Genomic DNA, 24,514 nt, shown 5'->3' on the forward strand with positions numbered 1-24,514 from the left:
CAAGATCCTGAATTATGTTTGTGTTCAGCTGAACTGTGCACAGCTTTCTGCTGGGAAAACCTGACACTGGAACAGTAGTCAAGGATGCAGGCTGTGGAACTGGGTTCTGTTAGTCAGCAATGTCCTTGGGTTGATGTGTGTAGTTGGGAAATTATTAGGAAGAAAGTGGCTGGAAACATACGGAGCAGTTATATTCTGAGTTTTTATCTCAGGGTAATGGTTCAGGAGAGCTATCACTGTATCAGTTCAGCTGTCAGGCCTGAGATCTGTGGAGAATCTTTATGGGGGGGAGGCAACAACATGACAAAAAGTGCCATCATTGCCAAAGCCAATCTGCATGGTCTCAAATGTGACAGGGATAAGGGCTACAAGTCCTGACTCTGCAATTAGCCTTGTACACAACAGAAAGGAACTGTAAAGTAAGAACTTTATAAGGAAATTTAATGCATCTTCAAAACACTGTCTGTGGTGAAAATGCAACCCAGCACTACCATGGAATACAGTTTGTCTGCCTGGTTTTTTGCAGTCCCTGTGCTATGTTGAGCCAGATGGGAACACAGGTTTTGTTAGGTTAGCTCAATTGTGCCAGTGGAGGACTGAGTGAAACTGCAGTAGCTGATCTTCAGCACATGTTGGAGTACCGCCCTGAGTGTGTACACTGGTCCCTAGCTCTGCATTCAAGGTCATGCTCCTGTGTCTTCCTGCTGCAGTTCCTGCACTAACCGTGTTCAGCTGGTGCTGACATAGGCTGCAGCTACATCGTGGTTTTGCTTTGCAGGCTTAGACAAATATGATTCCTGTTGGCAGCAAAATAGCCATTTCTTTCTCTGGAATTTTCTTTGGTGAAGCCAGCAGTTTTCTGTCTACTTACCAAAACACAGGTTTGTTCTGGATACTGTGGTTTTGTTTGGGTTTTGGGTTTTTTTGGAGGTTGTTTTTGGGGTTGAGTTTGTTTGGGTTTTTTTAAAAAATGGAGGAGCTTTTGTCCTGTCTTCATTTCTGTCACTTCTTTCACCTTTTAACCATGTGTTTCCCTGTATCTTTTCAGGCTGGCATAGAAGCCCGCCCCTATGTTTTTTTAGGCTGGCATATAAACGTGTTCCTCCATGTTTTACTGAACAAGCTCATCTTGTAAAAGGCACTGCTTCTGAACTGTCATAAATAAATATATGGCAGGCTGTCTTAGCCAGAGCCTAGGTTGAAACATGCCCGCATGTGCCCCACAACCAATATTCTATAGTGAAATTCAGTGGTGTTTGACAGATTGATTTCACCTTTTTCAGCTCTGCTGAGGTGTGCAGACAGTGCACGCTAAATATCAGCAAGCTCTGGCCCTTATTGTGTTACTCATGTTAATACTTGGTCCTCTGCGAAGTTAAGCAGTTAGGAGAGAATCTCATAGATCATTCTCCTCATGAAGAGCTGGATCTACCAAGGTTCTTAAGCACACAGTTTTAAGGAGAGGAATAATTGGCTTCTTGTCGACGTCAGCAGGACTCATGCTTAAAGATGAAGACCTCTTATAAGTGCATTACTGTAGTAGTGCAAGGTGGCATAAATTATATTGCTCCAGATTAAAATCAGAGGGAGGGTGAAGTCTGTTTACCATCATTGTATAATGCAATTTGAAAAAGAAAATCTTATTTTATGCCTGTTGTTTTTATAGCAAAGCCAAATTTTGGGGGGTTCTGTGGTACAAGATTTCATAAATATGTCGAGTTGGGTAGAAATGTTTTATTAATCCTTTATGGGGTTCTGCTTTACTGTATTTTGTTGTATAATTTATACATCCATGGTAAGACTATGCTATCACTTTTTATTACCTTGACACCAGGTTAATTAGGAGGTATTTCACTCTGTTTTAAATACGTGGATCAGGATTCAGACATACATTTCCAAAAGGAAGCTATGTTACTGGTTGCAGACTGAGGTGACTTGGAGGTTGATGTCGAGTGTTACTTTATGAGCCAGAGTCCTGGTACCCTTTCCTCTAAAAGCTGCCTGAACTACACATAGTAGAAACTTTTATGAAAAATACAACAGTTTAGAAGTGTAAGTGAAGCATCCAGTTCTGCAGTCTTTGGGGATAGGAAGTATTAGCAGCATGTTAAATATTCAGCTTAGTCTGTTAGTGCTCTTTTCTTGTCTTGGAGGATCTCTGCTCAGCAATCAGAGACCTTAGTCTTGGTTTCCTTTTTAATTTCTGTAAATCAAGAGTTATTCCAGTGGTTGTGGCAGCATGATAGTTCTCAGCTCTGGCCTTCCAAATGAATTCTATTTAATCAGGGCTGGCTGAATTTATTCTGGGGGCACATCTCATGAAATTCTGAAGAATCAGGCCCAGCTGATGAGAAAATACTTCAAAAGTGATGTCAGTCACAGAGGAACTCAACCTGCTTTCTTTCCTGTCCACAAATAACTCTGAAGCTGAGAGCACCAGTATTAAGAGATTAGATGTAAAGGATATGGGGCAGGCGATGATGAAGGACCTAGTTCTCTGAATGCTTCGCAAAGGTCATTCCTGTTATCTGCTGTGCAGTTGGAAGAGTTAAAGCACAGCAGCCTGGATCGACTTGCCCAAAACTGGCCACGAAGCCATGCGAGAGAGCCAGGAGTGGAGCGCGGCTCTCGCAGGTCCCCAGCCCAAGGCACGGGATATTCGCCACGGGATATTCGCTGCCCGCGTGCGTGAAGTACAGCGGGCCATGTTTGCAGAGCACCTCTGATATCGCACTGACATGTGCATGTCGCCACATCGATGTCTGTTCGCACATACAGATGAGATTCTGCACCACAGAGTCACCTGAGTTTAAGTGCAGGGGCTTGGATCTGCTGGAGGGAGAAGCTGTGCCTTGAACTCCTACTGAATTCATGATTCAAATTAAAAAGGAGGTGGACCTCTAAGCTCCTAGCCTTGAATGCTCAAGACCTGGCCCTGGTTTTCAAATGTGTTCATAACAGTATCCAGCACAATGGGGAATATTCCATGTAGGTGGAGTCTGTCAGAGAAGAAAAAAGTCACAAAACAATGCTGGGGGAGACTTGCAGAATAAACGTCAGTTTAACATCTTCTGAAGATGTTAATTATGCAACAAAATACAGTAAAACAAGGGAGAATTTAACACACTGTTCTTGCAAATGACACCTATTTTTATATTGCAAATAAAAATTTGATCTAAGTACACTTCACAGCAAAACTGGGAACTTTTTTCCAGGTTTTGCTGTAAAACTTAAAACTGTGAAAATTATTTTTGTGTTTATTCAGGCAAGATATGGACTGAAATACATATGATTTGTGATAGTACAAAATTGTTTTGTTGGCAATTCCTCATCAGGGTGAGAGAAAGATAAAAACTCTTCAGGTGTATCACCCAAAGGATCCTACGTAACAGGGTGAGACAAGGGTTTTTATCAGCTCTGCTAACAATTTGCTTCCTACATTCTTAGCAAAAAGCAAAATACCATAAGTCTGGGATTCAGAAGTAATGACTTAAGTAAAAAGAACGTAGACAATAATTCTAATCACCCTTTTTTGTGCCTTCTTTTCTTGAATATTACTAGATATGGCTTGATACTGAAGACAAGTGAAGAATTTCGGCATCTTTTGTTTTTTTCTTTCCAAGCAAATCAGCTTGCTTTTTCCAGACTATTAGTTAATTGTTGCTTTTCCTTCAGTTGACAACCAGACTGGATTTAGCAGATCAAGGAGGTCTGTTACAAGACTTGCTTTCGATGTAAGGGGCGCTTTCTGACTGGACCACCTAAATGTTCATAGTATATTTGCTCTCTGTATCAGAAATGAATCTGATGGACCTGAATGCTGAAATAAGTGCATGAGGTTGCTGGACTGGCTGCAGACATGTTTGCCTTGGGAAGAGGCATTCTGGTCTGTGCAGAGTTAGGCAGCATAGTCCATGGGCAGGGCCTTCACCTGACAGACAGGAAGCCCTTCTGCCATCAGGTACAAGCTGCAGCTTCTGGGAGGAAGCAGTCCAAGAAAAAACACCCAGAGCTTGAGCCATACCAATGGCTGCTCCCTTGATTTTGATTTGCAATCTCCTCCTACAGTTTTGGCTGTGATCTTGGCTTTCCTGATAACCTCTTCTTGTGTTTCCCTCCTTCTCTGTAAGCAAAAGCCTTCTAGGTGCCTTGTGCCACGAGGCTGAGCCTAGCAAATTGTCTCCATTGTGTTAACTTTTAAATAGCCTAGAGTCTACCACCCTGGAAGTTGTTTTCACCCTGTGCTGTAGCAGTCACAGTTTGTGGAGCAACATCAGCCGAATTGCTGTTGTTGTGCAGGACTGGTCTCTGAGCAGGGCGTTCTTGTAAAGGAGGAGATGGCATCTCTGAGTCTGCTAGTTTCCCTGGGCTAGGAAAATGAAGTCAGTAATTCTTTGGGCATGGTGACAGATTTCTTGGTTTTATTTTTTTGTTCATATTGGGGGCTAAATGGGCAGGGAGCCATAAAAATTAGGACTGTATGTCTGTAAAAGTATATGATCAATTTATTTTTGTTGGGAAAGTGATAGATAACATGGCACCGCATGAAGTTATAAAAGGAGGTTGCAGTCAGAGTTGCTGGCATTAATTTAACTAGAGAATGTGCCCTTAAATGTCAGGAGACTGCAAGAAGCCTGGAGTTATTTGAGAAGACAGCAACTTTGATGTTGATTTTTATCAACAAAAATACAGGAGATTAAAAGCAGCCCTCTAATTCTGCCTCCTTTTTTTCTTATTGATAATTTGACTAGGGCACTAGCAGGTGTTGTAGGAAAGTTAATGAAACCATAACAGTTATGGTGAAAGAGTACCCATAATCTAATTGACTTGTGTAGGTGACTCACCGCTGAAGCTAAACTCAGTAACTGGGAAACTGAGCAACTGCTTTTCTGTGAAGATACTACAGTTCCACTGGCAGATAAAACAAGGCTAGACAATCTAGGTTATAAAAAGAATATGGGCTGCAATCATGTTCCTGCTGTATCAAAATGTAAGAGTAGCCATTCTTGATCAAACTAAGGGCTTATCTGGCTTCAGCAGGGCATCTGGTGAATGCACAGGGAAAAGTATATAGAAATGTAGCAGTAGGGTGATCCTCCCCCTCATATGTGATCCCTGCTTCTGTCAGCAGGTTGGTTCAGAGGCCTTTGGAGCCAGAGGTTGCATTAGATTGTCTTTAATGCCCCTGATGGGCCTGTCATCTGTGAATTTATCTAATCCCTTTTTGAACATATTGTGTGTCTGCTCCAGAATATCCTGCAGCAATGGGTTTTGCACTTTACTTTTGTGTTGTATGAAAAAGCACTTCATTTGCTTGTTTTAAATCCACTGTTTGATTGCTTTATTGGATATTCCTTCTTTCATTGAAACAACACAGATTGCTTTGACTTCCTGATCTTCTTCATGCTATTAATGATTTTATAAATCTGTCATCTCTTCTCTCAGCCTCTTTTTCAGGCTGAGAAGTCTGTTTACTATCTCTATATATCAAAAGCATTCCAAAACTTTGATCATTGTTCTTATCTCTTTCATCCTCTTTCTAGCTCCAGTTTGTGTCCTGTATTCACCTGTGTCCTCCTTCTATATCCTTTACCTTAAAGGAGAAGAAGCTGATTCAAGAGTTAGTGATCAAAGTGTTGGGGGTTTGAATCCATGCCTCGCAGTTCCTCAGAGGGCATACTCAGGTCATCCACCCACCCAGGTTGTGGCAGTCCCCTGCTTTTCACTGGAGCTGATGCAGAGCATGTATCTGGGCTGCAGAGAGGTGGTAGTGTGAGCTGGTCTCTGCTGTCCAGTGGCACTTTGCTGCTCCATGCCCCACCAGCCAGGCACTCGATGAATTGCATTTGCTGCTCTTGGGGCTGGCACTGGTTCCCGTCTCCGGGCAAATGTCCGTACAAACAAGCCAGGCACGTGCATCCCATCCTTTAATAAAAGAGAGGAACAAAGTACACTTATTAGCTGGAGAAGGTCAGTATCTTCATGCTAATGTACACAATTGGCTGGTGAATTGCTGCATGTTTTGGTGTCTTGTTTTGTTTCCTTTGCATTCAGAATCCAAAATAACCCAGCAGCTGTGTGTGTAGGTAGACAAATCTCAGTAAATAATGAAAGACTTTGGGGAATGACAGCACCGATCTGGTAAAGCTCGAAGACATGTAGATCTTTGAGCAGCTGCTGACAAGCTCTGAAAAACTGGAGGGGTTTTAAGCAGACAGTGAATGGCAAAATATATAGAAAAATGACTACATAATACTCATTAGTCCTAATTTAGTCTCTCAGCCTTGAAATGAGTGGAAGGTGTTACTGTTGGTTACAGTACTGGCATTTTTTATTGCTTGTCAAGTGTTAAGACACAGATCCCGCTGTGATTCTGTATAAATGTGTAGTACAAGGGCTACCTTTGATACTAAGAACTCAATTTTAAAGCAGGTTTTAAAAGTCCCGATGATTAACTGATTAATAAATCTTACAGAATCCTAGAGCATCCATAAAGTTGTCAATTGGTTATTGCTATACATAGCAACTTAAAACTTCCACAGATGAGCTCATAAGCATTGATAGTATAGCATATGCACTTGTGAGATCTTCTGATAATAAATATTAGCTATTAAACCTCAGTAATTAAATTGTCAGGAACAGGAAGGAATTGCCTCTTTTCTTCATGGGTTTTATTAAAGAGCTTAAAGGCTGAGCAGTTAGCCACGTAAGATTAGAAGACTCTTGAAAGTGCTAGATAGGTGTATTTGGCTAGGCCTTGAGACATCATGAGTATAAGTAACTGAAATCAGTCTTAATGAAGACAAATGTTGAATGAATCCTGAAATCAACCAAAGTAGCTTGCTTACTTCTGAAAATTTTTGTAGGTCTTCCAAGATTCCAGTCTCTACATTTTTTGTCAAGGCATGACATATTATAGTGATATGGTAATTTATACTATTGAAGTTGTGTTACTTGGAAAGCCTAATTTTGAATTTTCAGAGCTTCGACCAAATTCGACTGTACACAGATTTTAATTTGCCAGCATTAATGTGATAGAGTGGTAGATGGTTGTGTTTCCTTGTGGCAGTAGCCTGATGTTACATCAGAGAATAAAAAGCCTGTGCATACTGTCCACCTACACCACAAAAGAAAACCTCTTCTGAGAGGGAGCTTAGAGTCTCATATCAAGACTAAGTTCTGGTTATTTTCCATTGTTACTGTCCCTGAAATCATACACATTACAAGAAAGATCTGTGGGGGTTTTTTGCTCTGTTTTCCTATGCTTATATAGTAGCAATTTATATACTTGCTTTACCCCAAATCTGTTTTCATATTCACAGGCTAATAGAATTACCAATGACTATACAAATAATCTTGGGGCTATTTTTATGTGTTGAATCTTTTTAAAAGTCTGCACTGCTTAATACTATGAGCATCATACAAATGTACAATGATATTAAGAAAATATAATAAGGTGAGATCTGTGTGTATGTAATTTTTGTTTATGCCCCTCAAATTCTGCGCAGACACTGATAGGACACAATCCTCGGTAGATTTATGTGTAGCAAGAGTGCTTGCTCACTAATAAAATTACAAGCCTGAGATAAGTGATACTGCTTCACTTCAGTGTTTCCTCAATGTGTTTACTTATCTGTTTTCACTGTTAAAAAGCTTATTAGAAACTGAGAGATACTAACAGCGTATGGCACATGCAGCCTGATACCTTGGTTGTATTTCCCTATTAGTTATCATGTTTAATTGCATTGTTTACTACTGGTATGGTTTGATTCCTTTTGGTTCTTACCTTCTTCCCATTTGTCTTTTGGTTTGGTTCATTATAAGACTACACGATGACATGGATAACAGTATTCCCAAGGTGAATTACCACAACAGTTAGTAGAGCACGGTGTCGCCAAGATCCTGTAGTGTGCCTGTGCCTTACAACTCGTGATAGTATTGTGCTGAGGCTTCATTATGTTTTTGTGAGAGACTTGGTTTTTTCCCCGATTTCATTAGTTGTTCTCTCTCCTGAGACAGAACATAGCGCCTTCATCCAGAGCAGCTGACATGTACTCACTCTAAGCAGTAAATAGCACAGTGATGAAATGCTTGCTTTGTCTTTTTGATGTTTAACTGCAATGTATAAATATATTATGTACTGATTTTATTTGCCTGCTGATATGCCATCTATGTCCCTACTAATGTGAAAGGGAGAAGGAGCCTTTAATATAATCCTCCTGGTCCAGCAGTTTGACTGTTAATAGATTCTTCTATTTAATTAACACTGAGTGGCATCTTACCATGCTGAAAAGTGTGGCGTTATTCTGGGATGTAATATGACTGGTCTCTGGGCCTTGGTCTCCTTGACCACCGTTCTGCTGCAGGCAGGTCTGTACAGTGCTTTAGAAGGTCTTTCACTTTGAAAGTTTGTAGTGGTCTAAAAATTACTCTATATGCTTAAAATAGCATAGATTGTTCCATGTGCTTGTTTCTGGGACCAGAAGAACATTTTAATAGAGTAACTTCCAGAAGGACGGTGACGCAGTCTCACCCCTCTGCACAACGCAGCCCAAAGAAACTCACTCATGAGCCTGTGCATGAAACCCACAGCTTCTCTTTGTACACTACCATTGCTTTCCAGATGGTATCCTGTCTTGCTGAAAAGGCTGTAATGACTACAGAATTTACTTTGCACACAAGGTAGTGTTGCTGCAAAGATTATTTTCCTTAGTAGTTCTGTGAATGCATTTACGTATAAATTTCCATTTGACGAGTTTCAGCTTCCAACAAATTCTTAGATTCTCTACATCTTTTCTTTTACATCAAAGACTCACAGTGAGATACTTCTCTGTGTAGGTGCTTGCCGGCTGGGACAAAATAATTTCTTTGCTGCTTCTTGGTTAAACCAAATAAACTGAGCTTCTTAAGCCTCTGATGAAGTACATTTTTCTAGCCCTCAGATCACTTGCATAACCATTTTCTGAACCATATCCCATTTTTACTCATCTTCTGGAATCAAAGAGCAAGAACTAGAAAGAGGATTGTAACAAGTGTCTTGCTGATGCTATGATCAAGAATAGCCATGTCTTGCAACTCCTAGCTGATTGCATTTCTGTATGTGGATGCTAAGGGTTGTTTGACCTCTGAATTGCCTTGTTGCTCAGGAACTGCACATCTTTTGTAATACCATTGCACTCCAGGGTGTAACTTCCCATGTTTCAAGTGTGATATATATTCCAAGTGATTGATTCCGTATTCTGATCTATTGAAACAAGCTTTGTTCTTATGAGCCCAGTTCACTGGGGATACAGAGCAGTAGGCATCACTGGCCAGTTCCATTGCTAACCACTCCTCTGAATTCAGACACATTTTTTTAACAGTGCATCCAGTGTTACATCTTTGTCCCAGCAAAATTTTGATCAGTCTGTGTATCAGCCTCAAATACTTGAATCATAAAGGCATTTCCTCTCAGTTATGGGGTCGGTATTTCTAAGAGCAGATGATGTTTTTATTAGTATTTGTTTTGTTCACATCAGTAACAAGAAAATCAAAGATACAGAGTAGGGATGTAAAATAGTAAAGGGCAGAGACAAACTCCCTTGATTATGAATCTTGATCTTCCTTTCCTAGTCAAAGTTTGTACCTGAGGAATTTGACTGCTTGTTCTACGAGGTCAAATTGCAGCAGCCATGAGCAGAATTCCCTACAGCAGTTGATACAGTTGGGCTACATTTTGCTCACTACTGTCCCCACCCCCAAAAGAAAAAACCAACCAGCCAACCAACCACGAAACCCAAAACACAGATGTCCACCCTAATGTTTGTTAGCTGGAATGGAACTGCCATTTTAGCACATTCCTGTAGATATGCACCACACAGTCTTGGCAATAGATTTCTAATTATTCCAAGTGAAGGATTTCCTACTCAGCTGCAAATTCTTTTCTAACATCGTATATGCAGTTGTTCTTGTCTCTTTCTGAAGTAGTTTGGATTCCTAAGGAGCCGGCAGGTCACATTCACAAAACCGTTTTTAGGATTTTTGACATTCAGCTGTTGTTGTATGCATGTATGTACACATATGTGCTTCTAGTGGATTAATTGCTAGCCATATCAAGTGAATTAAAATTGTGTTGATACTGGACTTTATCAAAACAGTTAAACCAGAGAAGTAAGTTTGCATTAATATAAAAGAAATAAATTAAATCATATTCACAATTAAAATAAAATGGGTGTAGTGAAGGATGGTGTTAAAAGCCATGCTGGCAGCAAGTGGTAGGTTGTGTCATTGCCAAATCTGCCTTCTAACCTCTGCATGACCCAATTCTGCTGAATTCCAGTGGTCTATGCAAGTACGTCTTCTCTAGGTATAAGAATAGTAGCAGCAGTTATACTACCTAGAACAAGAATGTACAAGGCTATCAGCTGTCTTGCCTAGGGCCATGAGATGATTGCCAGCTGGGGTTAAGCAAAAGCATTTCCTTCCTGTGAGGCATTACATAATTATCTGTGTATGTTAAGTGTGCTGGGGTTTTTGTCTGAAATTTATTATATAAGCAAGGGTTATAAGAAGATGCCAGACTAAGAAAACAGCCTGGGCATATGTATTATGGCAATTCCTTTTTCTCCTGTTTTTAATACTGTCCAAAATAAATGAGATTCAGTGTATGTTTCACCTTGTTAGCTTTGCAATGCTTTGCTTTTAACACTGTCCTGCCAGCTTTGTGACGCAAATTTGACTGCAGCTGAGGAATATTGTTAATCCTCTCATCTCCTTGTGGGGAATCAAAGTTGAGCCAAATGAAATGTTTTGTGCTACGCCGTTTTCTTTTATTGCTGCACGTACAAAGCAAGTAAAAATGCTGCCTGCCAGGATCTCTCTGGAGTGATACTGATTCTCTACTTTTATGAGATGCCAGTAAAACCGGAGTTACTCTTTTTCATCTTGCAGCTTACTCTTCACCAAAGTAAAACTGGAATGGATACATAAAGGACCTGAAGAAGCTCTGGTGACATGCAGACATATGTTGAGGATGTGGCAGATGGTATACAATGTTTTACAGCACAGGTAGGCTTCCTCCACTGTAGCAAGTTCAGATTTGTTATTTGCAATGTGGTTATCTTTTTAAGTTTTCTAGGCACTTGAGTTATTTTTCAAAAATGGTGATAAACAGTACTGTTTAAAAGATAAATAATGTTTCTGGCAGTGATTAAAAAAAAAGCAAGATTTTAATAGCCATTATTTTTAAAAAAATAAAAAGCAACAAAACCGAAACCTCAGTATTTTAATATTGAAGAAGCAGTTTGAACCACGAGTTTCTGATCCAAATGTCTAAACATCTCTATCCATATTTGGATGTCCAGAGTGGAGGACAGATTTTCTTTTTCCCCAATAGCACTGAGCTTTCATCAGCTATTGTTCACAGACTGCAGTAGTTGGCACCACCCAGGAATGTGTGGGGGTGACACTGAGTAACTGAGTAAGCCAAGGAAAGGCACACTGCCAAACTCATAAGATGCAGTTGCATGCTGGTTGCACAGCCTGGTGCTAACTGGGCAAGGAAAGAAGGGAAGGATGTAGCATCTTTCTCCCTTCCCTTGTCCTAGTAAATCTGCATCCAAACAATGCTGCATTCTCTGCTTCCTCCCTTTCATCTGCTGCCCCGCTGAAAGGTAAAGTTTAGAAAGTGTGGAAGACACTGAGTTGGGTTTTCTTCCTTCCCACACCTTTGGATATTGCCCCAGTCAAGGTACCAGTGTACAATGTTTTGGGAATGTTGTACCAAGATCCTGCACCCATAATGTCCATAGGGCTTGTGTTTGATGGGAAGGACAACATGCTTGATGGCAACAGTTAAGACAGCAGGGAGATGTAGCTTGAGTTGTTCCCCAGTTTCTGTATGCATTTACATAAGCTTTATAAACACCAGAAGTATATGTACAGAATGGTGAATGCCTGTGTACAAGTAGTCCTTGAGGGATTATTAGGAATTCTTGTTGGTTTAGCTAATGAGCAGCAAACCAAACACAAAAATCAAGATATTTGCATAGCAGCAATGGTCTCTTACAGACTTGAATCATTGATTTCCTTAGGCCTTAGCATCTTTAGCTAAGAATTCAATCATGTACCTCTCACATGAATAATCTTTATACCCATGAGTAGTCCTCTTGAAGCTGATCAAATCCACACTGAACAATTATGACTGAGGAAGATTTTCTCTTGCAAGGGGGGGCTGCAAGCCTGAGACTGTAAAGAGTACATTGGAAAACAGACAAATAACTAGTTCAGCCATTTGGACTGCATTTGGATCCCAAGCTGTGCTTTGGCTCTTACACTTAAAAGCCCAAGATGTAATAGCTTTAGAGGCTTTTGATAAGCTTTAGCCATAGAAGCCTAAACAAAACAAATTGCTTTGCTTTTGCTTTTAGGAACTCTAATGTGTATTCCCTGCTATTCCCAGTGGGGATTTTTTTTTTCCTCAAAAAATACATCATAAAGTATTTTTTATTGGGAAATACTACTTGAAAGGTAACAAGAATCAGCTTGATACCTGCAGTTTTAGACTGGATTCAGTGACCCAGGAAGCACCTTGTATTAAGCAAATTGCAGCAGTGTCAGCTAACAAATATGTAAAGTATTCTGGGTAGGGCTTGCAAAGGAACTTAAGGGGAATTCTTATCAGTGAGACTTGCACAAAAACATTTTTAGGGCCTCTTGCAAAAGAGATGGTTGTATTTACACAAAGTTGAGAGCTGGTGCACCCAATACTCTTTACTAGTTCAATCAGTAGATAATTGCCTACACAATTAAATGACACTTTATTTGCATTTGTCTGGCCTTTTTCCTGGCTTTGGAATCTTACTGTGACTCTGACAGGCCAAAAAGTCTTGCAGGGCCCAATATTTTATCCCCAGCAGCTATTCATATGCCCTGTTCAACTCTCCTCCTGTCTTCTCTCTGACAAACTGGTGCCTCTGCAGTCTCACAATCAAGTGTTCCGCTCAACATTTTTGTCACTGTTTTGTCCGCTGTCTCAACCACCTTTCAAAAACATGGGCAGTAGATGTCCTGCTGTCAGCCTTTCCAGTGCTGTATGCAGAAAGCAAATCATCTGGCTACTATCCCATCCGTGGTGCATGGAAAAGCTTTCTTGGCTGAGGGCTTTGTACTGCAGCTTTTAAGGGGTAGTTAATTTTCAGCCCTTCTCTGGGATAACAAAGTCATTGGGAGAGGCTGTTTTGCACAATGCATTACACAGGATTTTCAGCCTGGGATTTTCCAGTCTCTTCACCTGTCCTTAGAGTGGGAGTGCGGTGTATTAGCCAGTGTTTCAGCACGTGCCTGAACAGTGACTCCATGGTGGTGGCTGCTGCATTAAGGCAGCACTTGCCTCATGGCAGTAATATTTCAAAGTGCAGCTGCCTTATTCCTGCATACACAGGAGTAAGACTGAGCTGCCCCTACAGTTCCACCAGCAGCTCCCGGCCAGGGCACTTGCATTTGGGTCAGTCCTGTCTAGGCAAGGCTGAGGCATAGGACAGATAATTTAATTTTCCCTTCTGACGGTCTCAAATGAGTTTTCAGTGTGGAAACCAGTATGGAAGACAAGGGAGGCCCATTCTAGGACAGACTGGTGCAGTCCAGTGCCCAAGAATTCAGAGTGCATTGACAGAAATGTTATGTTTGATCCCCAAGCCCAAGTAGAAGGTTATTTAGCTGTTCTAAATATGACTGCTGTTATGATGAATGGCAGTAAGTGGCTTTCCGTCTTAGGTTATTAGCTGGGAAGGACAAGACTTGGTTTATCTTTTGCTGTTGTTCTCTGTGATAACGGAATAATTGTGTTTAAAACCAAATAGCAGTCCCAAGCTAATTCTTCTGCTAGATTAATGCAGATTCAAGGGAATTCTGTGCAATCCCTACCAAAGGACTCATCAGACTGAAAGATGGGGGCATCCACAGCAATCATGTCTCTCTGACAGCTTGCTTCCTGGAAGGAATATTGTCCAAAGGCTGAGCTGCAGGCTTGGAAGTGTGCCAGAAAAAGTAGCCAAGGCAGTCACTTTTCCTTTTGGTATTTTGTCCCTTAATGGATGATGAGAGGAGATATCATCACCACTGATCCTTGGGGGATGGCAAACTATGTGGTGACAGGAAGGCTCAGGAGATCTGTGTTAAGTGATTTTTTGTTAGGCGCATGATTTTTTTTGGTGAATTTCTCTTTGTAAGGCCTCTCCTGTGAGGACAGCAGTCTAGTACAAGAACAGACTAGAGGCTCCCTGTTTCATAAAGCAGTGCTATGTGGTAGCTTTTATCTTGCTCCTCTTTTTTGAACAGAACAAAGGTGGAAGGGGAGAAAATAAGCCCTTTGAAATGAAAGAATGAAGAAATTAGCACCCAGGTGGAAGGTGGTAATTGGTCTGTTTCAAAAGGATCAGCAGAGTAGACCTGTGAACAAGTTATTCTGCAGACAAGCCCAAGAGATGGTGGTTATTGCTGGGTGTGGGTCTGCTAGTGGGCCTCCTCTGGTCTGACTTCTAGCTGCCAACATGCTTCCTGTCCAGTGGTTTGCAAAGACTCCCTATAGCCAAGTAAACTAAATATGAGTGTGTGCCCTGGAGCCCCTGCTGGGCAGTCTCTGAGCTTCCTGTCCATTGGCAGTGGGGTGGGGATTAATATATTCAATAAGCTGATTTCTCACAACTGGAAACCTTGATTTTTCACTTACCATGGCAGCTCAACTATTGCCTGCTTTGAGGAGAATGTTTCTCCACTGACAGATGTGCAGGTGACACAATTTCATTTCTTTACAGTGGCTCTGAGAAAGGAAGTAGTGTGACTGAAACACCAGTGATCAAAAAGCATAATGGACTGCATCTCACTCTCCCAGATGCTCATGATACCGATTCTGGTAAGGAAACAAGATTTGTGCTTTTGTGAGAGATGAATGTTCCATTTTCTTCGGAGAAGGTGGTGGGCCTGCACACATCTGTGTTGCTGGGCTGCTGGTCAGGAGGTCCAGGTCTGCCTCCCTGGCCAGCTCTGCTGCAGAATGTGGCACTGTGGTTTGCGTGTACCTTGGCTTCCCCATGCAAAACACAGTGAGGACTTTCTGCTTGCTTTTACAAAGCTCTCTGAGATGTATAATTCTGGTTTGTTTTTTGGGTTTTTTTGTTTTGGTTTGGTTTTTTTATTGCTTCCCTCCCTCACCCTGTCTCTCCCTGTTTAATCCTTTTTAGATGTCCTGATCAAGCCAGCTGCTATTGTTGGTTTTGGAAAGCTGAGTGAGAGTGTCAATTCCTATTAGATGGTGATTTGCTTTGGGATTTGTGCATAAACCTTGTGATGCTTTATTATATGGTAAATACATATTCACAGTCACAGATACAGTCAGATGGAAATAACTGAGACATCAAAGCTGATCTTGGCAGTAAAGGGGGAAAGGAAGCTTTCAGAGAGCGCTGCTGACTTGTGATTTTCATCGTAAGTCTCCTGATATTTGGTACTTCCTTTAAAACCCTAGCTCAAAACAAGATGATGATGTGAGAAACTTGCCTTTTAACTTGGAGGGTTTTTTAGGGAATCAAATGTCTATCCTCGTGGATGTAGAAGAAACACTTGCAAAGCAAGTGAACTTCAGACTCGGAAACTGGGCAAGAAAAAACCTAACACATAAATCTCATGGGTCTCCAAGGAATTAGGGTTTGTCTGAGTCTTAATTGTTCTGTATGCCATGGTGCTGTCTGCCAAGAAGGGCAAGTTATTGTAAAGTACAAGCTTTGAACCAGCTTTTCATGCATCTGAAGTGATTTGCACTGAATGCAGTTTGGTTTTAGCCAAGAAATATATTCCTCCTCCACTTTGAGAATCCAGGTTTCCATGCTAACATGGTTGCCCCCACAGTGGATGTAAGAATGGAGCTCGTACTGCAATTACACCACCCACCTTAGTGTGGGGCTGGCACTGGCTGCTTGCAGCAGGGGTCTGTGGCTCCCTTCTCTGCAGGCTCTGGCTGCTGCTGTTCTCCATCTGCAGAAGGGAGGCAGCTGGGTCTGCTGTCCCTGTTGGGACCCTCTTTGAAGACGGTAATGGGTGAGATTGCAGGCTACAGCTCTAGCCCCTCTTGCCCTTGTGCTTCCCCAGAGCTGGGGCTGTGGCTGCCTGCTTTGAAGGAGGGAGGAGGTCTGCTATTTCTGCATGGCTGTGGAACAGGCACTGCTGTCTGCTGAGAAATCCCCTGGGAGCATGCAGCAGCATCGCTGTAACGCGCAGGCGCTCTGTCATCTCTGGGCTCATCACTGAAGGGTGGGGGTTACTGTGGCCGGGTTTGACACTGGCCTCTCCCTCAGCTAGACCACAGTAAGATTATTTGCTGTGCCAGAATTTTAGGTTTGTTGCCAGAAAGATTAATTCCTCTTTATTTTCTTCATCTTCTGCTAACTGAAGCAGTGCTCCTAACTAAATTCACTGATATCAGACAGCTGCCTTGCTGTTTCATTCTTTCTCTGATGTAGTCTTATCTTGCAGTGCTTTTGCCTGAAGTGATTTAGGCTTGGGAATTCTGTGTTTCTTATAAGCCTAGTAAATCTACTGAGCTACATTTTTATTTTGATAGCAGTTTTCTCATAAATGCAAAATATTAAACTTGGACTTTTTGGTCTTAAACCACCCTAGAACAGTGCTTTAAAATTAATTAGATAGGTTTTGTATGGCTTATGTGCAGAGCTCATCACAACAAAATCAGTTTGTTATTTTTATGAGTTACTTCCAAAATTGTGTGGAGGGCTTTATTGTAAAATGTGAAGTTTATGTTCTGTCTAGTGGAGCTGTTAAATAGAGAAAGAGACTGCACTAAAATAACAAATTGATGTGATACCTTCTTATGCCAACATTTGCATGTATTTTGAGGCATGACATTAAAGCTCTGAGAGACAGGTTTTGTGGGGAGGTTTTTTTAGCACGTTTCTTTAGGAAGAGATCTTTTATAATGAGACTTACAGATACTTTTTTTTGGTAATGTTGCTTGAAGTTTTTCCATCTCCCACCACCACCCTGAGGTCAGAGTCCTGCCAGCACGACACATGCTGACCTCCTCTCTCAGGATACAGTGTGTTAGAGCTAAACTCCTTTGTGGTTCCAGTAGCCATCAGCCCAACCCCAGGGGCACCGTATTGCTTGCCTGACGTTCAGAGATGTGGCTGAGCCCCTTTCAGTCCAGAAGGGCCAGGCTGGCAAAAACCTTCTCTTACAGAGTTTATTTGGTCAGGCAGGCTTTAAGGAGAACTGCTGTGAGCATCCCAGCAGAGATGGGAGAGAGCAGCGGTGGCAAATGTGGAGCATGGGCTGGTTTGGAGGGAGCCTGATCATCTGGCATATACGTGTCTAGAGCAAGGAGTGTATCTTTGTCGGAGACCCAGCAGGGATGCGTGGTCTCTGCCTAAAGTATTTTGCTTCCTCTTGTAGGCTGGAAAAAGGGAAAGAAAGTAAACATCAAAGGACTGGAATGGCAAGGGCTGTTAAATGCAAAGAGCCTCCACTGTAAATCGCTAAGTAATTGGGGTCTCATTTGTCTGGCTGTGCAGATGCCCGCTACACTGGGCAGGATCAGTCTCAGTCTGAAATTCCCCTGTTGGCAACTGCTGGGCTAATGAAGAGAAGAAGAGGAGCAGCTAACTTGGGTTTCTTTGAGAGCAATTATGCTGTTATATTCCTGTGAAGTCTGCTTTGTGAGGGAAGGATACTTCAGTAGATTCTAACTGGATCTACTTAGGCTGTGTGTAAACCTCTCGAAAATGCACAAAGGGACCTTACAGTGATGTAGTTTTCTTGCAATGAAAAGAGGATTTGGTGAGCTCTGTGAAGATGTGAATAAGACACCAGCCCATCTGCCCACCCAGTGCAAACAGCCCAGCATTACATTTGGGTGCTTGCAAGAAACACAGCTCCACGAAGCCTCTTTGGGAGAGGGCAGTCTTGGCAGAAAAATGTGGTACTGAAAGTTGCTTTAAAAGCATGCTGATATGAGAATCTGGTTAGGCTGACTGCGCAATCCACAAAGCATGTGTAATTTTTTCCAAGTTTGCCAATCTAGAAGGCAAGAAATCTGCCCTAACTTCAAAGCTCTGCTAATAACATCACTAGCTGTTCATGTGTCCATTTTCTTGTCTCTGCACTGCAGAGAAGCTGCCTGTGTTTTGGATGGCTGGGGATAAATGCTTGGTAGTTTTCCCTGTGTCAAACAGCTCTAGTCTGACTTGAATTTCTGGGAGTTTCAGTGAAATTTCTCACAGGTGGAGATAGGCGTGGGGGAGAGAGGAGTGTGAGTGGGCAAGGCACGGGGAGAGAAATCTCGTGCAGTGAAACAGTCTGAAGGTGGATCAGTTAAATAAACTGTTAAATACAATAAAGTCTCCCTGCAAAGCTGAATGGCTTTTACCCATACCGTTAAAGCCGTAATTGCTCCGTTACTGCACTGTCATCTCTTGGAACATTAGATCAGGAATGTCTTTGAAAAGATGTAGGAATTTAAGAAATGCATCTGGGAAGAATACATTTGCATTTTCCAAGGGAGCCGTGGGAGGCGCCTGCTGCAGGGCTGTTTTGAAGTTCTCCTGCTTGAAATGAATGACATTAGTTAGCAATGAGATAATAGGACAAATATTTCCCATAGCAGTTCTGGGCTTGGAGTTGCACTTGTGGTGTCTCCCAAGCCATGACATGCTCACCTCGGGTTAAGCAGAAGCTGCAGCCATGTCTTGCCTCGCGAAGCACAGGTGTCTTGGCACAGGAGGGTGAGGCAGAAATGTCTCTCCCCTCATGCCTGGCGGGAGGCAGGATCCCTGCTCAGTATCCGGAGCGGAGATGGCTGGCAGACCGTGGCTGGGGACCACAGGGTGATGTGTCAGTCTGCTGGTGAGGAGGTGTGGTTTGGCAGCCCTCTCTTCAGCACACTCCAGCTGGAAAAGCATGCTGTCCCTCTCAGAGAGGCCATTAAGTGCATATGCCCTGTGGCTTCGGGAGAGAAAAAGCAGGATTTAACTCCAGGGTCTTGTGGTTTGTGAGGTCAGCCTGTAAGGATAGATTCAAGTGTAATGCTAATCAACACAAGTGCTTCAGTCACAGCAGCTCTCCAGAGAAGAAGGAACTTATCAACCATAAAATCACATTAAAACCTATGTATATTAAAATATTTATTTCTCAAAGCTTTACAAAGCCAACTCTGAAATCTCATTTTGTAGCTTCTTATTTTGTTACCACCATCTTGATACCCCTCTGGGGGGTCAGCTCACCAGTATAATCCCACTTGCTGTACTGGAGAACGTGGTCAGTGCCCATGCAGCCCTCCTGGGATAAGCTTTTGATGTGATGTTTTGTCCCAGAGATGTGGGCACCAAATACTTCATTCTTGCGTGAATGTTACAGTGCATACTAAAGGTTAATATAGTCAAAGCTCTGAACTCTCTGCTCCCCAAGGTTAAATGAAAAACCACGCTGCCTCTAAATCAGTAGAACAATATTGATGTCACTTGAAATGTGTCTGCTATCTGAATGGGGCTAAGCTACCTTGTAATGCTGTATGAATTTTTTACCTTACTGGGGCACATGTTGTAATTGTATGGTGTCTGCACTTATAAAATGGAGTTTTGTGGAAAATATTTGATGCTAGACTTCTGCTTCCCAAATGAGCAAAATATGGTTGCTTCCTTGATGAATGCTAAGCAGACCTTTATAAAATTACTGTCTGTCTCTTAATTTGCTTGTTTGAGCTGCAGCCCTTGGATAATTTAGTGGGGGGTTTTTTTTCAGTAATTAACCTTTTATACAACACAGTTCTCCAGTTTGTCATGTGAAAATTCAGTAGAGTTCTTATTACATAAAACCAATGCAGTGAGTGGAGGATCAGACCCACTGCCTCATTGAGTCAAAGAAATATCATAAATAAGTATAAAACACATTACTGTTTGTTTGGTTCGTAGGATCACAACGAGCCTCTTCCCTTGCTGCATCAAGACTGGAACAGGCCATGTCTGAAGTAACTATGCAAAGCAGCACAATGAAGCAGGGACCTGTGAAGCTGTGGACAACTCTTGAACAAATTTGGCTACAAGCTGGTAAGTCCTGGGCCACTTGGAGTTCCTTTTTCCCTCCAGTGGTGAACCAAATAATGTAAGTATTAACAGAGTATTTGAAGTCATTAGTTGAAAATCACTCTATTCCAGCAGAAAATCCGCCTGTCTATCCCAGATGGTTTTTGAAACATCACTTATTTGATTTTGACCCAAAAAAATATTGTAGTAGTGTGATTTTTCAGCTCACCTTTGTTTTTCCAAAACACACAAAAAACTTTAGTAATCACTGTAATATGCTTTTTGAAAAAGAGGGTAGGTAGTTCTTGACTAACAAACGGTAGTTCATGAGGACAATTATTTCCATTCTCCTTCTCCTGCACGCTTCCCTGTGATACAACTGAGCAAACCATGTCTTAACTGTAATTTAGACTGAGAGCTTTCCAGTCTTTGCTGAGATTTAAGTGAAAATTATTAGAAAGAGCAAGTTCTGCACTCTGTCCTTGACTGTTTGAACCTCCCAAGGTCTTGTAGGTTGAGTATCAGTTTGAGACACTGATGCAGAGATGCTACAACAGAGCACATAAGGGGAAAAGAAAAGTGAGGAGAGACTCTACCCACAAGCAATCTCCAAACCCATGGAGGAGTTTTATGTAGGACATTTGGTGAGGAACAGAGTTGCCCAGCACATTATGCCATTTGCATTCCAGCGTTTCAGAACTGATAGAGTTCCAACACTGTAATTTTGTTTTTAGGAGAAGCAGTTTTTCTTCCATAACTGGGCCCGCAGTTGTGCCCTTGAAATTACCTTTGAGTGCTGTGATTGCTTATTAGATGTTTCACCATTTACAATGAAGAAATAAAAGCAGAACCCCCTGGAAAGCTGCTGATAGTTTTCTATTCTTCATGCAGGAGAACCTTTCAAATTCTCATTTCGCTAATCTGTGCAATTGACAGTTCTCACATAGGACCTGGCAGTCTCACCCTACTTCTCAGCAAAGATTGTCATAGCTGTTTTTGTGGGTAATTTCCTATCTATTAGACTTTAGTTCTAGAACAAAATAAATTACATTGGTTTTGCTACAGTTTGATTAATATTAACAAAAGAAGTCACCTTATGGAATGCATCATCCTTTAAGTTAATCATGTGTTCACCTTAATGACTTGTGTGGATGTAAATTTCAGTAATGTGCTGTGGACTTCAAAATCACCAGCAAGATTTTGCTTTATTCAGGTTATAGTCCTGATTTAAGGCTGCAGAGAAGGCTGATGGGGAGCAAAATAAACGGAGTTTTATTATGATGAGAAGTCAGGTGTCTGTTGTCCATCATCCTGCAGATAGCTCTAGGCAGTTTATGTTTTTGCTGCTGTCTGAAAAGACAAAAGCAATAAAGACTTAGTGCTTGCTGTGAATTGCTATGATTGCTTTTCAGTGTGAATAGAGCACCTTTCTGAAAGGTGTTAATTAATTCTTTTAGAATTTATTTTTATTAGGTGTAACTTTTCTGTCTTATCACTTTTTAAGCCTTTGTTTTGCTTCATGCTTACTTTTAGCTGGACTTGAGTCAGGATTGATATTTTGAAAACATGTACTGTGACTGCTTTGTAATTTCATTACTGAAGTCAGTTATTGTTATGGATGCAGCTTAATGAGCTCCTGCTGAGGTACTGGCCGTTCTCTTCTCACAGTAGTGTGGAAGCTGCTGCATTCTGGTATCCTGAGGGATGAAGAGAGATGCAGGTATTTTGGGGTAGTCTTTGCTCTCTATGGAGGAGGGCACAGTGCCTGAATAAGTAGAGGGCTTCTTGGAAGTGGGTCGACCTTTTGCTGGTCTTAGTGAATGGAATAATCCAAAGGGTATCACTGACCTTCGCTACTAGGATCTTTCCCGTCTGAAAGGAGGGGAAAGGAGGAACAAATATACTTCTAAGAAGTTAGTAACTTCCAAACTAGAGATATTTCATAGACAACAAATTAAACAGAAATGTATGGTTAGAGAAAGTTGAGGTAGTCAGGTGGTTTTGCATTACAGCTCACCCCAAAATTAATGGCTGTGGAAAGCAACAGGCAATTAGTGTAACATTCTGATGCCTGCATATGGAGTCACTTGATATTCATGAAAGGTCTGCATCAGTATGCTGTAGATTTTTATCAGGTTTAGCTTGGACTTGTCCTTTTTCAATCAATGACTCATCTTGTGACTCCAAGCAAGTCGCCTAACTTTTTCATACCTCAATGTCCTATCTCCAAAGGGAAAAAATGTTAAGCTGCCTTTGGGAAGTGACTTGTGTGTTGTTGTTTTTGCTGTCATTAACACTTGGACCTTTTTAGCATGACTCATAAATCCTTAGATAAAATTACTGCAACTTCCTAACCTCATACTGCAGTAGATTTATAACAAAGCATCCGTCCTTCTCAGACACTCCCAGGACGCAGCTGGCTGTGTCTCTGTGCCCGGGTATGGATTGAGATTGCCAGGTTGCAGTTGTGTCTGGGTTCCATTAGAGCCATTACAGTTCCCATGCCTCCTCATATCCCAGGGCATGAAAACCAGTGGTACCAACCCGCTGGTGCAGTTAGAACTTTGTGCACTAAGACTGGGAAGAGGCACACAAAACCAGCTATCCCACAGCTATGCAGGGCTGCTCTTACAGCCCTCCAGCAGCCAGGCCAGGCCACAAAGCCAGCACATACACTTGCAGAAGGGACTGTTAGGGGATGGTAGCTATCCAGTGATGCTTACATGGGGGAATCCTTACTGGATCATCCTGCAGCTGCAGTAGGAGTTCCTGCCTTGTATGGAAGTGTCCTCAGTCCCTCCAAGCTGGAGACCCCTTGTTCTCTATGGGTTTCACAATTAGCTCATGAGAATATGTGCGTTCCCTTAACAGTGGCTGAAGGGAAGGCTGTGAACCCTGTGCCAATAGTTAATCCCTTTTGTGCTGTGATAAAGATACTTACTTCGCCCATAAGAGGGCATACACTTAGTGGTTTTATCTATAACTTTTCTGGGTTTGTGACCAGCATAGTTTTGTAGGGAAGACAATAAAGCACCACCTTTGGATGTGCAGCTGCTAAATCCAAATGCGTTGCACTGTAACAGATGCTGTACCTTGTCTTTCCCTGCAGCAATGCCTAGTGATCTTTGGCAAGCTAAATTTTAGTAGCCTCCTGTAAACAAAGAGCTGCTTGATGGGTCTGTAGTCTCTAGAAAGAGTCATTGTCTCTTTCAAGCATCAAAATAAAATGGTGGATTCTCATCGTTAATCTCATGTCTAGCCATCTCTTACAGGGCCACCTGGGAGTACAGTCATCTGCAGCAGGGAACTTGACACATTTCCTTAGTGGGCTTCCACATCTTCCTGTTTTCTGCACAGGTAGTCACAGCTTTGGAAGAGTAGTGGGGCTGTCCTCAAAGACTAGAGAGCTCCCCTGCAGCAGGCATGCTTGGAACACTAACAGGCGTATTCTATTTCTAAGTGTTCTGCAGCAAAGGTTGTTAACACAGCTTGTCTGGTCCCTTTTAACAATAACCCCCCCTAGTCCTCTTGAATGTAATGGCTGCTTAAGAAGAGTCATCTTGGAACACTTCAACATTTATGAGCCTAAACATTTTTCTTGGCCCCATGTCTGAGAAACGGCTCGTTTCAGGGAGTGCTTAGGAACTGTGCTACAGTGCACATGCTGTGGTGGTGCAGCTCCAGGAGAGGTGGTCATTATGCAATCCATATGCTTAGTTCTTCTCTTTGTTCTGCTTTTCATGGCCGAGAGCTTGAATTCAAGTTTGAGAAGAGGCAAGGAACTTTGGTGGCACTCGTAAAGCTTGTTAACTCCTCCCTCTTCCTGCAGGAAGAGCTGCAAGGGGAATCCTAGAGATTACTAGTGTTAATACTTCTAAAAGTCATGCCAGTACTCCTCCTTTTTGTTTAGCAAATAGAGTCATGCTGTTTGGCTAAGGAAAATATATACTTGAAATCGTTCAAATTTATGACCAAAATTTACCTTCATTCGACATTTTTATGAGATCACTTTTGACCCAGAGAGCAAAGCATGTCAGTATTGGAAAGAAATAGTGTTAATAATTCTAAGCTCTTTGGGTAACTGGCATGATTTCTTATCTGAACTACATGTGATTATATTTCCAGGCAGTAATAACTGTATGCTCTATTTATACAGAGTATTTTAGAATGCTACAAGCCAGTTTTAATAAGAGTTGTAATATTCTAGCTTCTGTTACTGTATTATTTTAAGCCTTACTTTTAACTACAAGGTCCACTTTGTTTGTCTTTACTAGTAGTTTATATCCGACAATTTAGCTTCTTGACTAACCCAATACTTTACCAAATATGGCCACTCACAGCAAAGTAGGTCTGGTAATTTGATCTAAGTTTGGCTAAATGCCTGCTAAGCTCAGCCTGTGAACCTCACCAGGTAGACCCTAAGGCTAACTTAAAGGAGCATTTAGAAA

The 24,514-nt window shown here is 41.8% G+C and overlaps 1 protein-coding gene across 6 annotated transcripts in view; it reads left to right on the forward strand.

The window, feature by feature from the left end:
- The window catches only part of TTC7A (tetratricopeptide repeat domain 7A), a 172,137-nt gene that overhangs the window by 99,830 nt on the left and 47,793 nt on the right, over positions 1 to 24,514 (forward strand). For all 6 annotated transcript variants that reach the window (XM_042051890.1, XM_042051891.1, XM_042051892.1 and 3 more), the window contains 3 exons: positions 10,930 to 11,046; positions 14,793 to 14,890; positions 19,956 to 20,090. In XM_042051890.1, coding sequence (XP_041907824.1) covers positions 10,930 to 11,046; positions 14,793 to 14,890; positions 19,956 to 20,090 — 350 coding nt within the window. The remainder of the gene's footprint in view (positions 1 to 10,929; positions 11,047 to 14,792; positions 14,891 to 19,955; positions 20,091 to 24,514) is intronic.

Source organism: Corvus kubaryi, unplaced genomic scaffold (genome assembly GCF_017639235.1).
Source record: "Corvus kubaryi isolate FWS band 111438036 unplaced genomic scaffold, C.kubaryi_AGA036_p1.0 76, whole genome shotgun sequence".
NCBI classification, from domain to species: Eukaryota; Metazoa; Chordata; class Aves; order Passeriformes; family Corvidae; genus Corvus; species Corvus kubaryi.